At 39.0% G+C, this 20,045-nt stretch overlaps 1 protein-coding gene across 1 annotated transcript in view; it reads right to left on the bottom strand.

The window, feature by feature from the left end:
- The window catches only part of pcca (propionyl-CoA carboxylase subunit alpha), a 54,868-nt gene that overhangs the window by 24,538 nt on the left and 10,285 nt on the right, over positions 1–20,045 (bottom strand). The window contains exons 5-14 of the mRNA XM_072657507.1: positions 18,702–18,815; positions 16,494–16,547; positions 10,232–10,363; positions 7,422–7,458; positions 6,211–6,289; positions 3,582–3,684; positions 3,383–3,477; positions 2,722–2,872; positions 1,596–1,739; positions 343–417 (exon numbers count right to left, since the gene is read on the bottom strand). Of these exons, the coding sequence (XP_072513608.1) occupies positions 343–417; positions 1,596–1,739; positions 2,722–2,872; positions 3,383–3,477; positions 3,582–3,684; positions 6,211–6,289; positions 7,422–7,458; positions 10,232–10,363; positions 16,494–16,547; positions 18,702–18,815 (984 nt within the window). The remainder of the gene's footprint in view (positions 1–342; positions 418–1,595; positions 1,740–2,721; positions 2,873–3,382; positions 3,478–3,581; positions 3,685–6,210; positions 6,290–7,421; positions 7,459–10,231; positions 10,364–16,493; positions 16,548–18,701; positions 18,816–20,045) is intronic.

Genomic DNA, 20,045 nt, shown 5'->3' with positions numbered 1-20,045 from the left:
AGTTAGCCAATACAGCCTGCAGTGTGTTAAGTAAGCAGCAAAACATAAAAAAGGACAAAGACTACAGTTATCATAGCCTTACAGCTTTCCAAGTGGCACGCCCTCTTGTGAAATTACTGTATTTGCCCTAGTAACACATACCATGTATTCTCTGTGAGACTGTGTGCATCACACAGTGAGTGCACCCTACCATGGCGGCTCGGTGTGAATTCAAGAACAATTACACCCCTACTGACTAGACATGTAGCAAAGGTCAAAGATGCCAGTGACCCCTTTAATAGTGTTATACATCCCTTTCTCTCTCTATCACTCTCTCTCTCTCTATGTAAATTCAATACTCACTCCAGCCAGGTTAATGGGTTCCTCATACTGAGAAAGCCGACCGATGGAGGGAAGACCAAACGACTTGTAGGGGTCCTGAGAGGAGGAAGAGAGAGAGAAAGAAAGAGAAAGCAAGCAAGAAACAAACACACAGTCAGACAGAGAAGAAACATCATCTCCACAGATAAATCACACGAGACCAGAGGTCAAGTGCTTGTCTCCAGAGTGAAATACAGCAAAATAATGTTCAGAAGGCCAAGTCTCACATACATACTCCAAAGCAGAGTGTGTGTGGTTCAGAAAGCTAGAAATGCTAAACAACAACTTATTTGAATAGCTTCTGTGATCCAGGAGTGGGTGAGTATAACTACATGTACACATTATATGTCCAAAAGTATCCAGACACCCCTTCTAATTAGTGAATTCAGCTTGAACAGCCTTACCTTAAGGGATTACACCAGCATTCAGCTATGCAAACATGCAAGCACACGGTGCGTTGAACTGATCACCCAACATCAGTACCTGACCTCAGTGCCTGCTTGTGTAACTAAATGCGATCAAATTTGTGCTGCAATGTTCCAAAATCTAGTGTAGAAGCTGATACTTCAGCAAAGGCGGGCAAGCTCCCTGTGTACCCCCTTGATTTTTAAAGAACCATTGGATGAGCAGGTGTCTACATACTTTTGGACATAGAGTGCACACATTTAATAACAGACACACTTAAAAATGTGATCATAACATGGATTTAATTGACTTAACATTTTTGGTAATGTTGGGCTGTGGATTAGCAGCCACACTATACAGACAAAAGTATTGGGACACCTGTACATTCACTGCGTCTTCTGAAATCAAGGGTATTAGAGTTTATCCTGCTTTTGTTGGAGTAACTGTCTTTACTGTCTAGGGAAAAAGGCTTTCTACTAGATTATGGAGCTCTGCTGTGAGGATTTGGTTGCATTCAACGATAAGAGCATCAGTGAGGTCAGGATGTTAAATAATCACCTCCCCAACTCATCCCAAAGGTTGTGGATGCAGCATCATTCCAGAGAACACAGTTCCACCGCTCCAAAGCTCAATGCTGGGGAACTTTATTGCCCTGTACACCATTACACCCCTGTAGAGTGTGCTATTCTGAAGATGAGTGTGTGCATTTGCCCATCTGTGTCAGCAATGGGTGCGACTTAAAAGTAGCTGAATGCATTCAGTAGAATGGTTGACCACAAACTTTTGGACATGTAAGGTATTTCAGTATGTTTACTTGTTTGTCTGTTTACCTCAGCGTAGACTCTGCTTTCTATAGCCCACCCATTGATGGGGATGTCCTCCTGTTTGTGCTGTAGTTTGTAACCCTTAGCAACGCGGATCATCTGCTGCACCAGGTCCAATCCCGTGATACACTCTGTGATGGGGTGCTCCACCTGATTAAGGACACACAGGCACAGATTTAAAGGATTCACTTAAAACTAATTCCACTCACTAGCAGCTAGCTGTGTGCTCTGCATGTGCACCAGCATGTTATCAGTCGTAATTATTGGCAGTAATTCCAATTTTAGACCAATAACAATTTCCCATTTATCAGTCAACAATGTATCAGTGAGCCAGATAAGCCCCCTTAGATGACTTGTCTTTATATAGTTCTAGGTGTTAGGAGATAAACATACATACTGTTAAATTTTCATGCATTTAATTTAGCGCTGCAACAAACAACTATTTTTATTAGTCGAATAATCTATTAATTATTATAATTATTATAATGAATAATCGATTACCAAATTAATTACCAAACTCTTATGTAGCCACATGCTTTTAATGCATTTGCATGTGTTTTATGCATTTGCTAAGAAACAAGGACAGTAAAGATAACTTATTTAAAAATTCACTGTTTTAATGAAATTTCCAAAAAATATAAAAAATGTATTAACTCCAGTATATTTTTAATTAAGGATGCAGAAATAAAATACAAAAAAATTAAATTCAATCAAATTAAATCAGCAAAAAAGAGTGAAATGTGAGACAGTAATTTTAGCTTTCAGTTTTAGAGTGTTTTATGTTTCTGCTTTGTTCATGACTTAGTTTGAGACAACCTGACTGGATTTATGTCATCCCTCCTCTGCTTGTAAACTTGCAAGCTGATTGGTTCTTTTTAGATGAAGGGTGGGGCTTTTTCAAAAACTAACAAGCTGATTGGCTCTTTTCTGAAGGTGGGGACTATTTCATAACCAGACACCATGTTGAGTGTTAAGAGAATTCCCGCATAGAGTGAATGGTCCATTTAAAAAGCCTAACAATGTTCATTTTGCACACAGAAAAGAAATCAGTTTTCCACAATATGGCCTCTTTTATGCGATGTATTCAGTATTAAAACAGTCTTTGCAGACTCACACACACACATACACACACCTGCAAGCGCGTGTTCATCTCCAGGAAGTAGAAGTTCTTCTTGGAGTCAACGAGAAACTCAACAGTTCCAGCCGAAGAATATTTTACTGCTTTGGCCAAAGACACAGCCTGCTCACCCATTGCCCGCCGAGTGACCGGGTCCAGAAACGTGCTATACACACACACACACACACACACACACACATACACACATACACACATACACACATACACACATACACACATACACACATACACACATACACACCAGTGAAGTCACACTTCTTCAGAAACCTTTTCTATTTCCTTTCCTCCTAAAAGCTTTTTCATTAATAGATAAAGCACAAGAGAGCGATCACAGAGCCAGAGAGAAAGAGAGCGAAAGAAAAAGTGTGCAAGAGAAAGACTATGAGAGTGCAGAAAACAGAAAGAGAGAATGAAAGAGCAAACAAGAACAAGAGAGTGTAAGAGCAATAGGGAGCGAGAGTGCGCAGGAGCGCAACCGTGAAAGAGAGCAAATGAGAGCTCACAAGACTGTACGAGAAAGCACAAGCGAGAGTGCAGGAGAGCACAATATACAGAATGTGCAAGTATATAGAGCCTTGAAGAAAGCGTAAAAGAGTGTGAGATCCAGCCCTGCTGGGCCCGGGTCGGGTAGTAGACCTCTAACACAGACACACACCTGGGTGCCTCCTCCACCACCTTCTGGTTTCGTCTCTGGATCGAGCACTCCCTCTCATTCAGCCACAAAGCATTTCCATGCTTATCAGCTAATACCTGCGTGCACACACGCACACACACACATTATAATCAGCATAAAATTATAACTGATGACAACATCCAAACGATGTACAGCTCCTCAAACTGCGGCTTGTGCTCACCTGTATCTCGATGTGTCTGGGATTGTCAATGTATTTCTCAATGAGCAGCCGATCATCCCCAAAACTGGATGCAGCCTCTTGGGAGGAGAAACGGAAACCTTCCCTTTAAAAAATTAATAAATAAAATTATAACAATTTGTTACAGACTTGACCCCATGACACAGAACCCCTGATTGAAAGTGTGTGGACCGAAAGGATGGAACTCCCTGAGGAACTTTTGGAGGCTCTTCAATTTAAAACTGTGGAAGAAGCTCAAGAAACGGCTTTTAAAAATAAAAAAAAGGTTCCCTGACGTTTCCTCAAAGCACCTTGAGAGCTTCCTCCACAGTTCCTCAAGGATCTTTTACTTTTAACAGTCTAGGACAGCATTTCTTCTGATGACTCTTTCAGTAAGGTCATTTTTGTCCCAGGCATCGCTGCACAGCAGAACCAGAACCAGAACAGTTCCAGAGCTCTTTTAACAGCCACAACGCGTGTGGTCGTTGCCTTGAACAAGCTAGGCTCTTGCGCTGAGAACCGTGTTGTACTGTGTGCAGAACATACTCAAGGTTTTGTACTGGAAAGGTAATCTTGGTTTTTCTTCCATACCTTGTTAAATCAGGTAGAAATCTATCTGATTTAATTCTCAATCTGACTAATCTATTCCAGCTGAGGTGTACTGAGGTGTATATTTGGACATAGTCTGCTCCAGTTTAAATATTCTTTAATATTAAACAATAATATTGGAATATTAATGGATTATCAGACTGAATTTAAACATAGCTACTGTACAACATACTGTATATATCAACACAACAAATATATATTTATAGCTAACAGTGTGTCATACAGTATCAGTAACCACATAAGCAAGCCCATTAGAAATTACTGAACAACTTAATGCCACAACCAGCAGCAGTTTCACAAACCCTAAAACTGAACCCTGTGGGACTCAACTGTTTATGTGATGAATTAAGCAGCAAAGCTTACATTTAAGCAAAGGTTTAGCGTGTTAATATACTTCTTAACTGAAATAAAAACACAATACATGCTTGTAGCTTCTCTGAGCTGCTCTCTGTGGTTCTAAACACTTCCACTGTTCAATAATAATAACCACTCACAGCTGATGGTGGAAGATCAAGGAGGGAAGAAATTTCACCAGCTGACTTTTTGTTGTTGCAGCGGTGGCTCCTATTACAGAACCACGCTGGGGTTCAGTGAGCTCTTTAGAGCCACCCATTCTTTCACTAATGTGTGTAAAGGCAGACTGCATGGCTAGAGGCCTGATTTATACACCTGTAGCAAAGGGGCTGAATGAAACACCTGCATTCAATGATCAAGAGGAGTGTCCCAAATTTTGTCCATATAGTGTATCATCAATACCAGTGGTTCTCAATTCGCTCCTCCTCAGGGACCCCCGGAGGGTTCACATTTTCCATCTCCATGTGTTGCAAGTTAAGCTGAAGGTTTTTCTGGATGGTTTGGAGGTTTGAGGAAAAACAGTTTGAGATGCAGTGGTTCATCTCAGTATGCTACGATGAGTTGCAGTCTCACTGATATTTTTAGTAATGTAGTTGGTAGGAAATCCAAGACATGGCTGTATAATGATGTTCGTTTTGCCAAGAAGCTTGGTTTTAGTTTAGTTTTCAGATAATAGATTACATATAATCATACATATTATGATACATAATACATGAATTTTCTGCAAGTGCTTTTTTAACATTTGCAATACCGCAGAATTACATTTTGTGCATTGTATTAATGTTCAAGCTCTGTCAGGTTAGTAGGACATTTGTTTATGAGGCAGTAGTAATCATAATTATAATTAATAATGCTTTAATAATCACTTAAACATTCTTTAACACTGTAATCCATTTGGAGAACCATGATATTGAACTTTTTCAATATCTGCAAACACTGATCTTGAGCGAGAGCAAGGCAAACTTGAGCACTGGCCGCACGACCCGAGTAGACTACTCCTCCTGATTGGCTCAATTGCTCAGACTGCCGGGTCTGATTGGTCAGTCTAAGTGGGACTGGTAAAGTGAATTAGGGGGAATGTTGACATGGTGTCGGTAACAAAGCCTTGCTCTTATCAGATCCAATCTCTTTCATCTCTCCTCACTCCAACACTTTCTCGCTGTCTGTTTGGCTTGACTTCAATCCAATTACAATTCAAACGACGGCAGGACTTCACTCCAGAGATAAGGACAGCAATTAGAAGCTGCCTCCTTCACTGTATGTGTAGACACACAGAAGCTCACTACAGACCACTGCAGGGATGCAGAGAAATGTTGATTTTCTATAGCTACTAGGCTTTATTGTACGATTGTCACGATTACCTTCCTTCTGGCATCTTTACATTACTTTATTTTTTACTTATTTTTTGTTGTTGTTGAGGTTTTTCTTATTGGTGAAGCATTTTCAGCAGCACATTTGTATGAAAGATGCTGTACACATAATGTATATTATCAGTTTTATCACTTGTACCTCGTTCAGTAAGACTGAACAATGCAGATGATACCTAACTGAGGTTAAGTGGTGTATTCCTCAGTCAAACTTAGGCCTAAAGTCAAGCACGTTCAAGAGATTCTTATGGGAGCAGTAGAGTTAAGTAGCAGTAGTGTCTCATGTCTCATGTCTGTCTCACCTGGTCTCCTCGTCGTTCCAGGCGATCCTCATGCCTTTTCCTCCACCACCAGCTGATGCTTTAATCATAACAGGGTAACCTGCCATAAAAAGCAAGCAAACCAGGTTGAAAACCATATTAACACAGAGGAGAGGTTCAGGACATGAAGGTCGGCCCATTCTTCAGTTCTTCTCTCTTATGTCCTTTACATATTACATATTCACTTCATAGGGGTTAAGAAGAAATTCATAGTGGTTGCTGAATATTAGGTTGTCTTATGCTTTTCTTAACATCTAGCTTATCTTATTTTATTATATCTACACACACAATGTTTGGAAACACCTGGTTGAATGTGTGCAAACATTTGATTTAAATGCTGTGGAGTCCATGCTTTTGTGTTTAAAAAAAAAAAAAAAAAAAAAAAAAAAAGTGGACACTGGGGGACAAACGGGTATCCACCGCAGTTAGCATGCTGTGGCAGGGGACTTTTAAGTAGGCCCAAGTTGTAGGTTAAACTGAAAGGAGATGATCTGGTTATGTAGGCTATTAAGGCTATTTATTGGTTTTGCTAAATGAGTAAGAGTGTGTGTGTGTTAATGTGGATTAACATCCTGTAGCTGCATGGTTTCAGAGGTATTTTCACCCTCACACACACACACTGCCACAGTCCTTTAACATAGACCTACATGAACCCCCTCTCCCAGCCAGACATCCTAACTACAGTGGATACCTGTGTATCCCCATTGTCCTCCTTTTTGAAAACAAAAAATTGGTCACCCTATCCTGATCCATATCTATTTATATCTAGGTATCTATTAATAACTGTAATAATGAGCCTAGAGGTTAGGGGATTATAGAAAACCTTAAAACAAAACATGAGTAGCTGGTGGGCTGCTGGATCTCAGTTAGCATTGCAGTGTTTATTATTTAAACAGATCATTTCTGAGGAGTCTGCACTCCTTTAAAGATGAACTACATATTTCTAGACTTGGACACTCACTCTTCTGTCAAGTTTGATATTGTATATATGGTATGTTTTTGTTAATTGTGGAGACAACTGGTCCAAGGTCAGTTGAAAAGAACTGTCAATACCAGACAAAGGAACACATACACACATTAGCATTAACTGAATATTACAGGAGGACAAAAAGGAAGAGAGTGAAAGTTGGATGCTACTTTGCCAAAAGTTTACCAACAAGAATTTCTAAAATCTGATTAACACAGATACACACCGATCTCTCCTGCAATCTTCACAGCCTCCTCTGCATCCTACAAACAAGAACACAGTGTTTCGGGTACATGTGTAATATCCAACTGTTCATACACTTACATCCACAGCAATGCCCAGCACAAAGTCTAATGATGAACTTCAGCAACTTCACTGATCACGTAAAAACTGTATCTCTGTATCAAAAACAAAACTAAAAAGGAAAAAAAAGAAAAAGAAAAACCCTCTTAACATTTAATGGAAGTCAATGTAGTCAATCAAATAATTTTGGATCATTTCTATTGGTCCATTCATCATAAAATATTGAGAAACTGTAACACTGTAAAACTGTAACTCACAGCCAGATTCACATAAAGTGAAAAAAGTAAAAAATGCCCTTAATAAATGATAATGGGAATGAGACCGGCTCAAGATGAATGCAAAAGAAAGGCACAAATGTAAAAATAAAAAAACAAAGATGGGAGAAAATGGAAAATAATATTATATATAAATATTAAAGCAAAATATATAGAAATTACGGAGGAATGAACAGTTTCACTCATCTTATCTCTGTGTATATGTGTGTGTGTGTGTGTGTGTGTGTGTGTGTGTACGTTTTGGCTTTTATCTTTATATTTTATACATTCAATCTTTTTTTTATATTATTGTTTCATGTGGACTAACAGCACCATGAATGACTACTTTTGTGACAAATAAACTTGTAAGACAGAGGTGCAGTTCCCCCTCTCAGGCAGCGGAGGGCGAGTGATCTCTGTGACTGCACTGCTCTTCTGTGTGTGGGATGTGGTTGAATGTGGGTGACTGGTTTTTGACTGTAATGGTATGGATATGATCGAGGGATGTTGTTTTTCAGAACTGGTTTTAAGGGTTAATCTGAATTTCTATACAGGACTTCTAAAATTCACCACACTATGAATCAGAGAATGTTAAGTGTCACACCTCGCTCAGAGCGAGGTAAGAAGCCTAGCAGTGCAGGCATGTCCTGGGTTAAACGAGTGGTGTTTTAGCGTGTGTGTGTGAGAGTACGATAGCGATCTGCTGGACGACGCAGTGGTCGTTAAATGGTCTCTCTCATATGCTAATACCCACTCGGACCTGCTGCTTTTGTCTGCGGCCGGCGAGCAACACTGCCCCATTTATAGAGCAATAAGACCAGGAAGTGTCAAAACAGCCACGACGAGGGGTCATTAAAACACATTCACACAGGAGGGAGGGAGGAGGAGGAGGAGGAGGGGGGGGGAGGATGAGGAGAGAGATACATAAAAAAGAAGAGAAAAGCAAGAGAGAAATATATAATAATAATAATAATAATAAATGAACAGATAAAAGTCATGAAAAGACAAAAAAAAAAATGAAAAAGAAAAAAAAGAAAAGAAAATGAAAGAGGGAAGGAAAAATAAGATGGATAAAGCAATTATTCTAGAGAACAAAAGAAATTAAGAAATAAAAAAGAGAAAGAAGACTTTCAAAGGAATCCAAAGAAAAATAGAAAAAAGGAACTAAAGAAAACTGAAAATTAAAGAAGGGCAAAGAGGAAGTATTTAGACGGTGGAAAGAGTGAAGGAAATAAAGAGATAGAAAAGAGGAAAAGACAGAAAGGTTGGCGGAAGAGAGAGTAAGAAATAGAGAGAGAGAGAGAGAGAGAGAGAGAGAGAGAGAGAGATAGACATATGAGATGGAGAAAGAACATGAGAGAAAATTACAGAAATAAAAAAGAGCGAGAAAAGGAAGAGTAGGAGTGAGAGAGAGAGAGAGAGAGAGAGAGAGAGAGAGAGCGAGAAAAAAAGTGTGTGAGAGAAAAAGAGAGAGGAACAGTGGTGGAGAGAGAGAAGAAAAAGAATGAGTGAGTTGGAGAGATAGAGAAGAAAAAAAGACAGAAAGAGAAAGAAAGAGAAAAATACAGACATAAAAAAAGAGAAAGAAGAGAAAAAAAAAGAGGGGGGAGAGAGGGAGAGAGATATAGATAGATAGAGAGAAAAGAGTAAGTTAGAGAGGTAGAGGGAGAAAAAAAGAATGAGCGAGAGGGAGAGAAAACAGTGACAGAGAGAGAGGGAGATAAGGAAATAGTGATGCTGAGAGAGTGAGTGAAAAAGTGCTAAAGAAAAGTGTTTAAAAAAGAGGGATAAGAAAACCCTATTATTATTACTGGGGGAGGGAGGGAGAGGGAGAGGGAGAGGGAGAGGGAGAGGTAGCTATAGGGAGGGGAGGCAAAGAGGGGTCGGGAAACGACAGAGACACTCTGTCCGTCTGGTGTACGTCTGGTCACTTCATGTGTTTTGAGTATCAGGATCAGGCTGAAATCTTATCAGGACTCAATCCAAATACCAGTCATATGAAGTGAGCAGCTGTGAACGGGGTCAGTGTGTGTTTACAGGTACAGCAGCACTGCTTTCTAATACAGGTGTGTTTTAGACAGTGTGTTGTGCATGGTTACTAAACACAGCAGAGCTCAGGCTGTAGACCACTGGGTAGAGTGTTTCATTAGTAATTGGGTGTAATGGGGGGTGGGGTGGGGGGTGTAGATGTGTTGGTGTGTTAGTGCTCTGTTGGGCTGTGTGTGTGTGTGTGTGTGTGTGGGGGGGGGGGGGGGGGGGGGGTTTAACTGTATGCTGTAATGGCCCTCCAGCTGTGCATACTGAGTGTGTGTACTTACACACAGGGAGTCTGTGACTGTGAGACAAACTACATTATAATCAGATGTGTGAAACTAATTAAATGTGTTAAGAATGTAATCACACACACACACACACACACACACTGAAATACAGATGTGATTTCCTAAACAGCCCAAAAGAGTCAAACAGTTGGACTAACCTTGACCACTCCGTCAAAGCCGGGAATGGTGTTAACTTTGGCCGCCTTGGCGAGGAGCTTGCTCTCGATTTTATCCCCCATGGCCTGGATGGCGTGAGTGTCGGGACCGATGAAGGAGACTCCTTCAGCTGCCTGGTTTTTAATAATAATAATTAAAAAAAGAGAGAATACAGTCAGGCACATATTTAGACCCCTAAAATAAAGCACTTTAAAGAACAGTAAATAATACTGATACTGCTGATAATGACCGAACGTGACTGAACGGCAGCCTTTATTCATTTATTAATTCATATTCTTATCCACTTCCTCCTGGTCAGCGTCATGGTGGGTCCAGAGCCTACCTGTAATCATTGGGTGTAAGGCTAGAATACCCCCTGGACAGGCATCACTCCAGCACAGGGTACAGCCATCAGTTAGCATTATTCAAATGACATCAGGCTAACTGGGGGCACTTCCATTCATGACCAGCCTTTTTTAGCATGCTTTGTTCAAGCTGTTCCTCATGACTCATGACAATATACACAACATCCATAATAATTTATTTCATTTATTTTTTAAAGAATGGAAGATGAAAAAAATACTTTCAGGGATTAAAAAAAAGGATTTTTTTTGCAAATATTTTAGAGACAAGAAAAAGAAGGAAAGATTGGATGAGAAAGAGAGAAAAAAACAGAAAAAGAAACAGTACGAAGAACAAAAGAAAAGGAAAAGAGAGAAAAACCAAAAGAGAGGAAAAAGAAAAAAAGAGAGAAAACAAAGAGAGAAGAGAAACAGACTCAGCAGGTACCCCACTGGGTTGCCATGACAAACTATATCCCCCTCACAAACTGACCTCAAGGTGGGAGAAAAGAGGACAGTTAGCCTCAGGTGATGCCTGCGGACATAAGCGGCCCAAAGACCCTAACCCTGACCAAAGCACAGCCCGGGAAAAGGGGGTCCCACTTTAGTTATCCCCCTTTCTCACGCTCCACAATCAAGTCCTGGCTAATATACTACAGATAGAGGGCCTGGGGCGAGTATCAGCGCTGAGCGGCCTGTAATTAGGAGAGAGATTTCACCCCATGACTCCTAAACAATACAATTAGTGACAGTGATGAAAGAGTGATATGAGTGAGTGAGTGAGTGAGAGAGAGAGCATTAATATATTAGCATTATATACGCAAACTCAATTCAAAGAGTTATTGCCATGACTGTGTTAATAACCGCTGTATATATTATCTGATATTACTTTTTACAGTTTATTACACTGGTCTTTTAATGTCAGCCTCATTTAATAAATTACTGATAATGTAATAATTGTTTTTTATCCTTGTAAAATGATCAAACATGTTGTAACTTCCCAATAAGTAAAGACAAACTTCTTCAGATAGTACTTTGAAAAGCTTTAAAAAGTTTTTTTAGTTATTTTTAGATTAATACATTTTAAGATTTAAAATAAGACATTTTAAGTATTTTAAATGTAAAAAATGTAAACAGGATTTAAATATTATAAATAAAATAATAATATTATAATAAATGATAATAATAAATAATTATAAAAATATAAATGCATAGATAAAAAATAGGTTTAAATAAGTATAATATATACAGCACATAATATTACATAATAATAATAATATAATTATTTTTTATTCTATTGTCAACATCTGTCAAAATAAATACTAGATTTCAGATTCTATTTGAAAAAGCTTATAAATAAAGTTTATACTGTAGCAAATGTGTAAATAACAAAATAACCAAATAATAAAACACTAAATAAGTAATCAAAAAACTAATTAGTAAATGTCTGTATAAATAATAGAAGACCATATATAATGTGATCAGGCCTCCCTGTGTGTGCTGTAATGGTAGACTGTATAGACTAAAAGCTCTCTCTGTGGGATCTGACTAATCAAATCCATTAAAACACCTCCATCTATTCAGCCGTCACTCACACACTCCTCCCTCCTTCTGCTCATTTCACACTTCCACTGTGTGTGTGTGTGTGTGTGTGTGTTGAGTAAGAAGTACATCACTACATCCAGTAACTCTCAAAAACTGCAAAAGAAAAAGCACAGACATGTTTATAAAGGAGGTGTTTGTGTATGGGGGGGGGGGTATTTTCTGTTGGGTAAAGTTAATTTTTTCATTTCATAGTAATCTGATGCATTTCTCTGTGCACTGGTGGAAACTCTGAGCGTCACAAACCCTCTAATTAAATTATTGAAATGTCAACTGCCGGTACGCGTCTCCTCAGAACTTTTAGAAGAATGACCTTGCAAATGGGAGTAGTGTAACAATGGCGATGAGTATAAATGTAGAATAACAACTGGAACCAGATGTGGCACAGTAAGTGTGGTATACGTGTTGTAGAACTACAGAAATGGGTTTAACAAACCATGGAAATGGGTGTAGAATAGCTGTTGAAATGAGAATATCAATCATGGAAGTTGCATAACCATGCATTTAGATGTAGCATAACTATGGAAATGGGTGCAGCATAACCATGGATTTAGGTGTAGAGTAACAACAAAAATAGGTGGAGAATAGCAACAGAAATGAGAACATCAACCATGGAAGTGTGCAGCAGAACCATGCAGTCAGATATAGCATCACTATAGAAATAAGTGCAGAGTCAGCATTTAAAAAGCATAATTATAGAACTGACTGCAGATAAACCGTGGAAACTGGTGAAATCAGAGGGATGCACGTCCACATCAGCGTTACTAACCAACAAATGTCACTAATGTAGCTAATGTTTCAAGTGTGGAGACAAGAACTGTATTTGGTAAAGTGCCCTCATCTCTAGTGGAAGCTTTGGAAACACACACACACACACACACACACACACACACACACACACACACACACACACACACACACACACACACACACGATCTCCCCCAAAAACCCCACTTAAAGAAGTCAATCTCCTCTCCTCTATTCAAAAGCAATGTCTTTTTGCCATGGTAAAGAGGCCATAGAGGTAATCCTAACAGATCTTTCTGGGCCTGAGGGGTTTTGGGCCAGTCGTTTGCGCTACATAAAAGTGTACTAACTATTGGGCAGAGGGGGCTTCCATTCACAAAGAGGGGGCTCATTCACCTTGTATTCTTATGTGAGTGTGTGTGGTGCGTGTGTGTGTGTGTGGGGGGGGGGGGATCACCATTCAACTGCTAATGTAATGACATCTTCATTTCCACACACACACAGAAGGCAGTGGATGGCCCACTCTTCTGTGTTGTGTGTGTGCATGTGTTGTAGAGTAAAATCCTCAGCCACTTTGGGCATCGGTACAGAATATGTAGTGAACACCTCTGTACTTCTGATATGTGTGGAGGACTTTCAGTGCTTGGACCCCTGAGAATTGCAGCTCTGTTAAAAACGTAAGCAAAGAAGCAAACATGGTAGTAAGTAGTAGTACTAAGGAAGGGTTTTTTTTTTTTTTTACAGAAAAGAATAGTGGAACCCATTGTAATGGGTAGAACCATCTAAACAAGGTTCTTCTCATATATAAAAAAACATGTAACCCTTATTGGATCTACTGAGGAATCCCTGTTACTGATTTATGAAGCTAAAGTTCAAGCAGATTCGTTATATATCAATCAATGCCAATCACTCAAATTTGATAGATATGCCCTCCCCTGTAGTTCCCCATCCATGTTTTCTGCCAGCTCACTTAAAGCCTACCTTTTTCATTTGAACGTAGAAAATGCTATGTTGAGGTGTTCAATAGTTTGCATGACATACTGTTATTTAGAATACAGTTTTATGCAAAAGTTTGAGCACCCTTGGCCAAATGACACATTGTCTTTTCCTTAACTAAGACATAGCAAACACAGCCCCTGTAGCAAATTAGCATACAATGCAAATCCTAATTCACAGTTCCTCTTTCATTCTCTTTCATGGTGCTCCATCAAATACTTTTTGGGGTGGTGATCATCCAATATCATGCACTCACTATTGCTCCTGTCGCTGAAGGCAATCAAATCCTCACAGCAATGTTCCAAAATCTAGTAGAAATCTTTCTTCCCTGGACAGTAGAGACAGCTACTCCAACAAAAGCAGAATAAACTCTTATTTATTCTTAGGATTTAAGAAGAAACAATGAATGAGCAGGTGTCCCAATACTTTTGTATAGTGTGTTTAAAATAAATGAATAAGAGACAGAGATAATGCCTCGTTCTGACAAATCTAAAATATCAAAATCTAAATAATCAGTGAGGCCTGTGCAAAAGTCTGGACATCATAAACAAAGGATTAGATTTAGCCAATCAGGCCTGAGGCAGGTCAGCAACTGTAATTTGGAAAAGGGGTCCATATGCTTGTAGATACTCCCTCTAATGAAGGCACTGAGCTTATACTTGACGATGCACCCATTGCTGACACAAATGTGCAAATGCACACACACAGCTTGTCCAGTCGCTGTAGAGAAGTACTGTCAATAGAATAGGACTTTCTGGAGCAGATAAACATGGACCTACTGGCACCAGCCTGCTTAATGCCAGCATAGAGCTGAGGAGCAGTGGAACTGTGTTCTCTGGAATGATGATAGTCCAATACTATACAATACAATAAAAGTTGGGGGATGAGGTGGAGTAGTGATCATCATCATCCAACAAAAGCAGAGGAAACTCTTTTTTTATATCCTTGATTTAGGAAAAAACAAAGTATGAGCAGGTGTCCCAACACTTTTGTCCATATATTGTATTAAAAAAAAAAAAAAGAAAAAGAAGATACATGGCTTTGTGTGAGAACCTAATCTAACCAGGCAAAGAACCATTTAAGCACTGAAGTACTGAGGTTCTGAGCTGTAATGGCCCTCTATATCCTGTGCCTTTACTGAAGAAGCCTAGAAGAACCGTGTCCTGTCTGAGGATCTACTGTACAAAACAGCGGCCATTAAAGTACAAAGGTACTGTAGCGTGATGTACTCTGCATCATGATTACTACAATGAGCATCAATGTGGGGCCAAGGTTGCTGGGACAACGTGCGCCCGACACTCAGAGTGTGTGTGTGTGTGTGTGTGTGTGTGTGTGTGTGTGCGCGCGTCTCTCTTTGTGCCTCCTGCCTGAGCCTGATTTAGATCAAAAGAGTTTTCCGAGGAACCCCGCTTGCTCCAATGCCATCACACTGACGAACACTCCTACTGGTTGCACACACACATGCATGCACGCTCTCACACTCTCTCTTAGGACATACACACATACAAGAACCTCAGTGTGTATGTAATGCAAGGCAACGTGCATATATTTAAAGAACGTACTAGATAAGGAGGGGGTTGGTATAGAGAGAGAAATATTGAGAGAGACGTCTTCTTTGTCACGTTCTGTTCCCTCCCTTCATCGCACTGCGGAGAAGTGTCCCGCAGCGCAGTGTGTGTGAGTGTGTGTGTATCCCGCAGTGAGGGAGTTGAGAGGGAGAACAGAGGGAACCTCTCTGGAATCAAAAGATCGCTAAGAGAATTTGGAATCCATAGATTTTATATTTAAAAAAAAAAAAGAAAACTCAAACTTTGGGAGGGTGGGGGGCGTAGGGGTGGGGGTTCGGGACGGGGATCTGAAAGCTTATTTGCATTTTTCTGGAAAGCGTCAGAATTCCTGCCACTCCCGATCCACCACATATTCAGCCAGGGCGGATAAAGATATCACTTTGGCGCAGGGGTTGGCGCGGTTGCTGTGGTAACGGGCAGACCCGGCTGGAGGTCGCTCCTTGTGGTTCCGCCGGCCCCGTTTTTCTCTCGTCTCACGTTTCAGAATGAATAAAAAAAGCTTCAGCTTTAAAAACAGTAGAAAAAGAACGGAAAGTATTCGGATCTGCTGTTACGCTAAAACTTTTGCACAAACTCTGTTTATTTATGTGATAAACAAACATTTTAGCACCGAACTACATGCGAAAAACTGATCTACTGAGACAGATTGTGTGGGGTTTTTTTTTGTTTGTTTAAAGAAGAAAAAAAAAGCTGGGCTGTAAACTGTAACACACCGACCTTTCGGCCTCTCTGCTTTTATTTGGTTTGCAAATAATCTTCTCACCTCAGAACACACCTTTAATTAAATTACTACAGGGGGGCCTTGAGCTGTTAATTACAAAAACAGACTGTGTGTGTGGGAAGATCAGCACACGAGGGGGCCATTCTGACCCCAACTTTAAAACAAAGTCATTTGAATATTCATTTCCCAATCCCTCTCTCTCTCTCTCTCTCTCTTTCTCTTTCTCTTTTATTCATTCATTCATTCATGCTCTCTCTCTCTGACTAACTGTAAAAGCTAGCGGACTCACCAGCCTCCTGGCAAACTCTTTATTCTCAGAGAGGAACCCATAACCAGGATGCACCTAGAAAACAAAAGGAGATGCTGTTCAAGAGAAAAATAAGACCTAGCTCTATATGACAGATCTATTATAGGAGAAACCATATGAGCAGCATTAATGGATCATTAGCTTTTTTTCATGAACCACTTGGCCTAGTAATGCGTAGGGGTGTAAATATGCATCAGTGCAATCAACTGCCTTGATTCTGGAATTCTACAATCAACTACTACACATTCCATCCCTGCAATTAAACACTATTTTAAATAGATAAACGGTAGTGTTTCTATAGTCCTATGGCAATGATTTCTAATATTTTAACACTAATCTGAATTGAAACAGAATGACTAATTCCTAGTAAAATTCGAGGTTATAATACATTGAAAAATCTTTAAATTCTAGAGGAGAAATGATATAAAGGGTATTTGTGGATCATCAGCTTTTCACCAAGTCCAATTCTCTTTGAGTTATGCTTAGGGAATTAAGCATGCATCACTCTGAAGTTGGTGATTCAACTGTATTCATTTTGGTTTTCATTTAATTTCTATCATCAATTAGCATTTATTATTCAATCACTATAATCTTCAATCAGTATTTTCCAATAAGCAAACTGTGTCGTTTATACTGCTTATGTCCCCTCAAGACACATTTATAGGCACATATTTAAACAATTACTCTGAACTGAAACAGTATGACTGAATCAAACTGATTCACTGTGATGTGTGAGATGCATTTGATAATGTTCCCAGGTCAAACTCACCTGTGTTTAACCAAGTTTACATTGTGTTTTGGTCCGAGAACCGTGGAACAAGCTGGTCCAGGTGGTTAACCAGGCCAGTAAGATAACTGTCACAACAGAACTTATACATCCCATCCATAACCAAAAAAAAAAGCATTTTAGAACTACAATGACCCCGCCCACCCTCTACATCCATTCCAGCTGCTGCCATCGGGCAGAAGACTTAAGGACCCACTAGTTAAAAAAAATTGTTTAAGTATTTGTATGTATTTTTGTGCTAGAAGTTTTCATTGTAGGTAAATCTAATAGACAATAAAGTTTTCTTTTCTTATCAAAAGTAGTTCAAACGTTTTGCCATTTCATCATTTTGTTATTTAATAATATTACATTACATATAGATTATGTTTAAATTAATTGAGCTAAATGTAATTATTTTTTTTCATTATTATCATTTACAAAAATATCCTTTTTTGGACCTAAATTTGATTTTCTTTTCCTTTAAACCCTCTTTTGCCACAACTGGGTCAAATTGCCTGGAACAGTATGGGTGTATAAACATGTATTAATAGACATAATATAAATACATTGAAATGTGTTATTTTTCATGTACATGTTCAGAACACTATTTAAGCCCAGTAGAAAACATTTTCATGCTCCAAACATATCGTAGTAAAATCTATAAAAACATCTAGATAGTTTCTGAAGCAGAAAGGATATAAGGAGCACTGGTGGATCATCAGTTTTTCAACAAGACCAATTCCATTTAAATGATCCTTAGGGAAATAAACATAATAAACTAATCGAAAGGTGGTGATGAAATGGCTTTGTTTTTTTTTTGAGTTCTATAAAATACAAATTTGAGAGAATTTAATCTTTTAATGTTATTTTCAAATGTAAATGTCCAAAAAGTCTTGCTGTACTGTATTGTTTTTGTACAAATTAAAGAGTAAATTAAACAAATAAAATAAATAAATACATATAAAATAATATTTTACATTTTAATTTCTCAAATATAAAAATGTAACAATATGCAGTTTCATGATGCATGTGAAACTAAGACTGACAAAGACTAAGTATAAGTATATAATAATTATGATTATTATATTATTATGATTATTATATATTGCAGTATTTATTAGTCACAATTTGTTTTAATGTAATTCATATTTGCTTAGATTTGACACTAATGTTTGATTTTCCCAGAAAAGCAATAAACTGTGTTACAGCTATATGACTGAACAGAGAATGCATTTATTACTTTCAATAATTCAATAACTATATTCATTTATTTATGTCCTCCATATGCATTAAAACTGGCAGCATTAATAATACACCATGTTAACGTGACATTAATAAGTTAAGTTTGAAATCCCTAACTGAAGCTTAACTCAATGACTGGATTTGGACAGTCGTGGGGTCAGAGATTTACAAAGGCCACTCACAGCCTGAGCTCCTGTCTGTCGGATGGCCTCCATGATGGCGTCCATGTTGAGGTAGCTCTTACTGGTGGGGGCGGGGCCTACACACACTGCCTCGTCCGCCATCTTTACATGAACCTGAATGAAACACACACACACACACCCCAAAAATGACAACACTGCACGAGTTCTGTGACTAATATGATTTTAGTCCTTTACTTCCACCTCACACATACGACTACAGCATTACAGTAGAGATAGGGGTGGGAAATATGACACTTATTATTACTAACATAAATTTAAATTTATATATAATATAAATTTATATTGCTCATTTGTACAAATACTGAACATTATATATATATATATATATATATATATATATATATATATATATATATATACAGTAGTGTAGTGGAGAGTTGTGAGCTGGTTTGGAGAACTGAGCTTGGTTCCAGGTTTTTCTGGATTGTGGATTTGTTCAATTCCATCACCAGGTCATTCTGATTGACCATCATTAAGCACTGATTTACCAAACCAGGTGTTGGAGGAGAACTCTAAATAATACTAGCCTCCATGAGGAGAACTTGGAGATGTTCTAATAAAGACAGTGATGGAGAACCACAACTTCTTTAAATGACTGTTATTAGTACTTATTCTAATATTAGTGTTTTAGTATCACAGGTGCCTAAAATAATTATAGCAGAGTGCTGTATATATTGCTAAAGTATGTAGAAGAGTACACACAGACACCTTGGTAGTATTGTCTTTGGCTAATGAGGTGACAGACGTCACCCTGGGGTAGCATTAACACCGACAACTGCATCAACAGCGGCGCGTCAGAACACGCTCACTAGCCAGCTGCCACCCTCTATGCTGCTACACTTAACACACACACGTTACTGAGAAGACGTGTAACGAAGTGCTCACACTCTTTTTACAAGTGTGTTGTCAGTCAGGGTCAAGAGCAATGACCTCTGGGGGCTACGGCAATAGCTGAGGTCAGAGGTGGGCGATCCAGAAGGAATAGGACAGCATCGCTGTGATGTGATCCTACTCTTTTTGGATCGCCCAACTCTGACACTGTAGTGTTTTATCATCAGACTTCAATCAGTAGCCCACCAGGCCAGTGACTGCCCACCAGAACATGAGTGCAAGCTTTCTGGAGTACGAGTGCTGGTCTAGCATCAGTTCTCTTCTCCTGTCTGCATTGATGTTTTATAGGATAGATACCTAGATCACTAGATAGACAGTTGGCTACGCAGACAGATGATCATATTGCAAGATGGACGGTTGGAAGGGTGGACAGCTAGATAACATATCTAGCTATATCTCTGAACCAACGGATAGCTAGATAGATTAATAAAT

The sequence above is a fragment of the Salminus brasiliensis genome, chromosome 15, assembly GCF_030463535.1.
Source record: "Salminus brasiliensis chromosome 15, fSalBra1.hap2, whole genome shotgun sequence".
Classification (NCBI taxonomy): domain Eukaryota; kingdom Metazoa; phylum Chordata; class Actinopteri; order Characiformes; family Bryconidae; genus Salminus; species Salminus brasiliensis.
The sequence above is the reverse complement of the archived record's forward strand: the minus strand, read 5'-3'. Positions and strand labels throughout refer to the sequence as shown.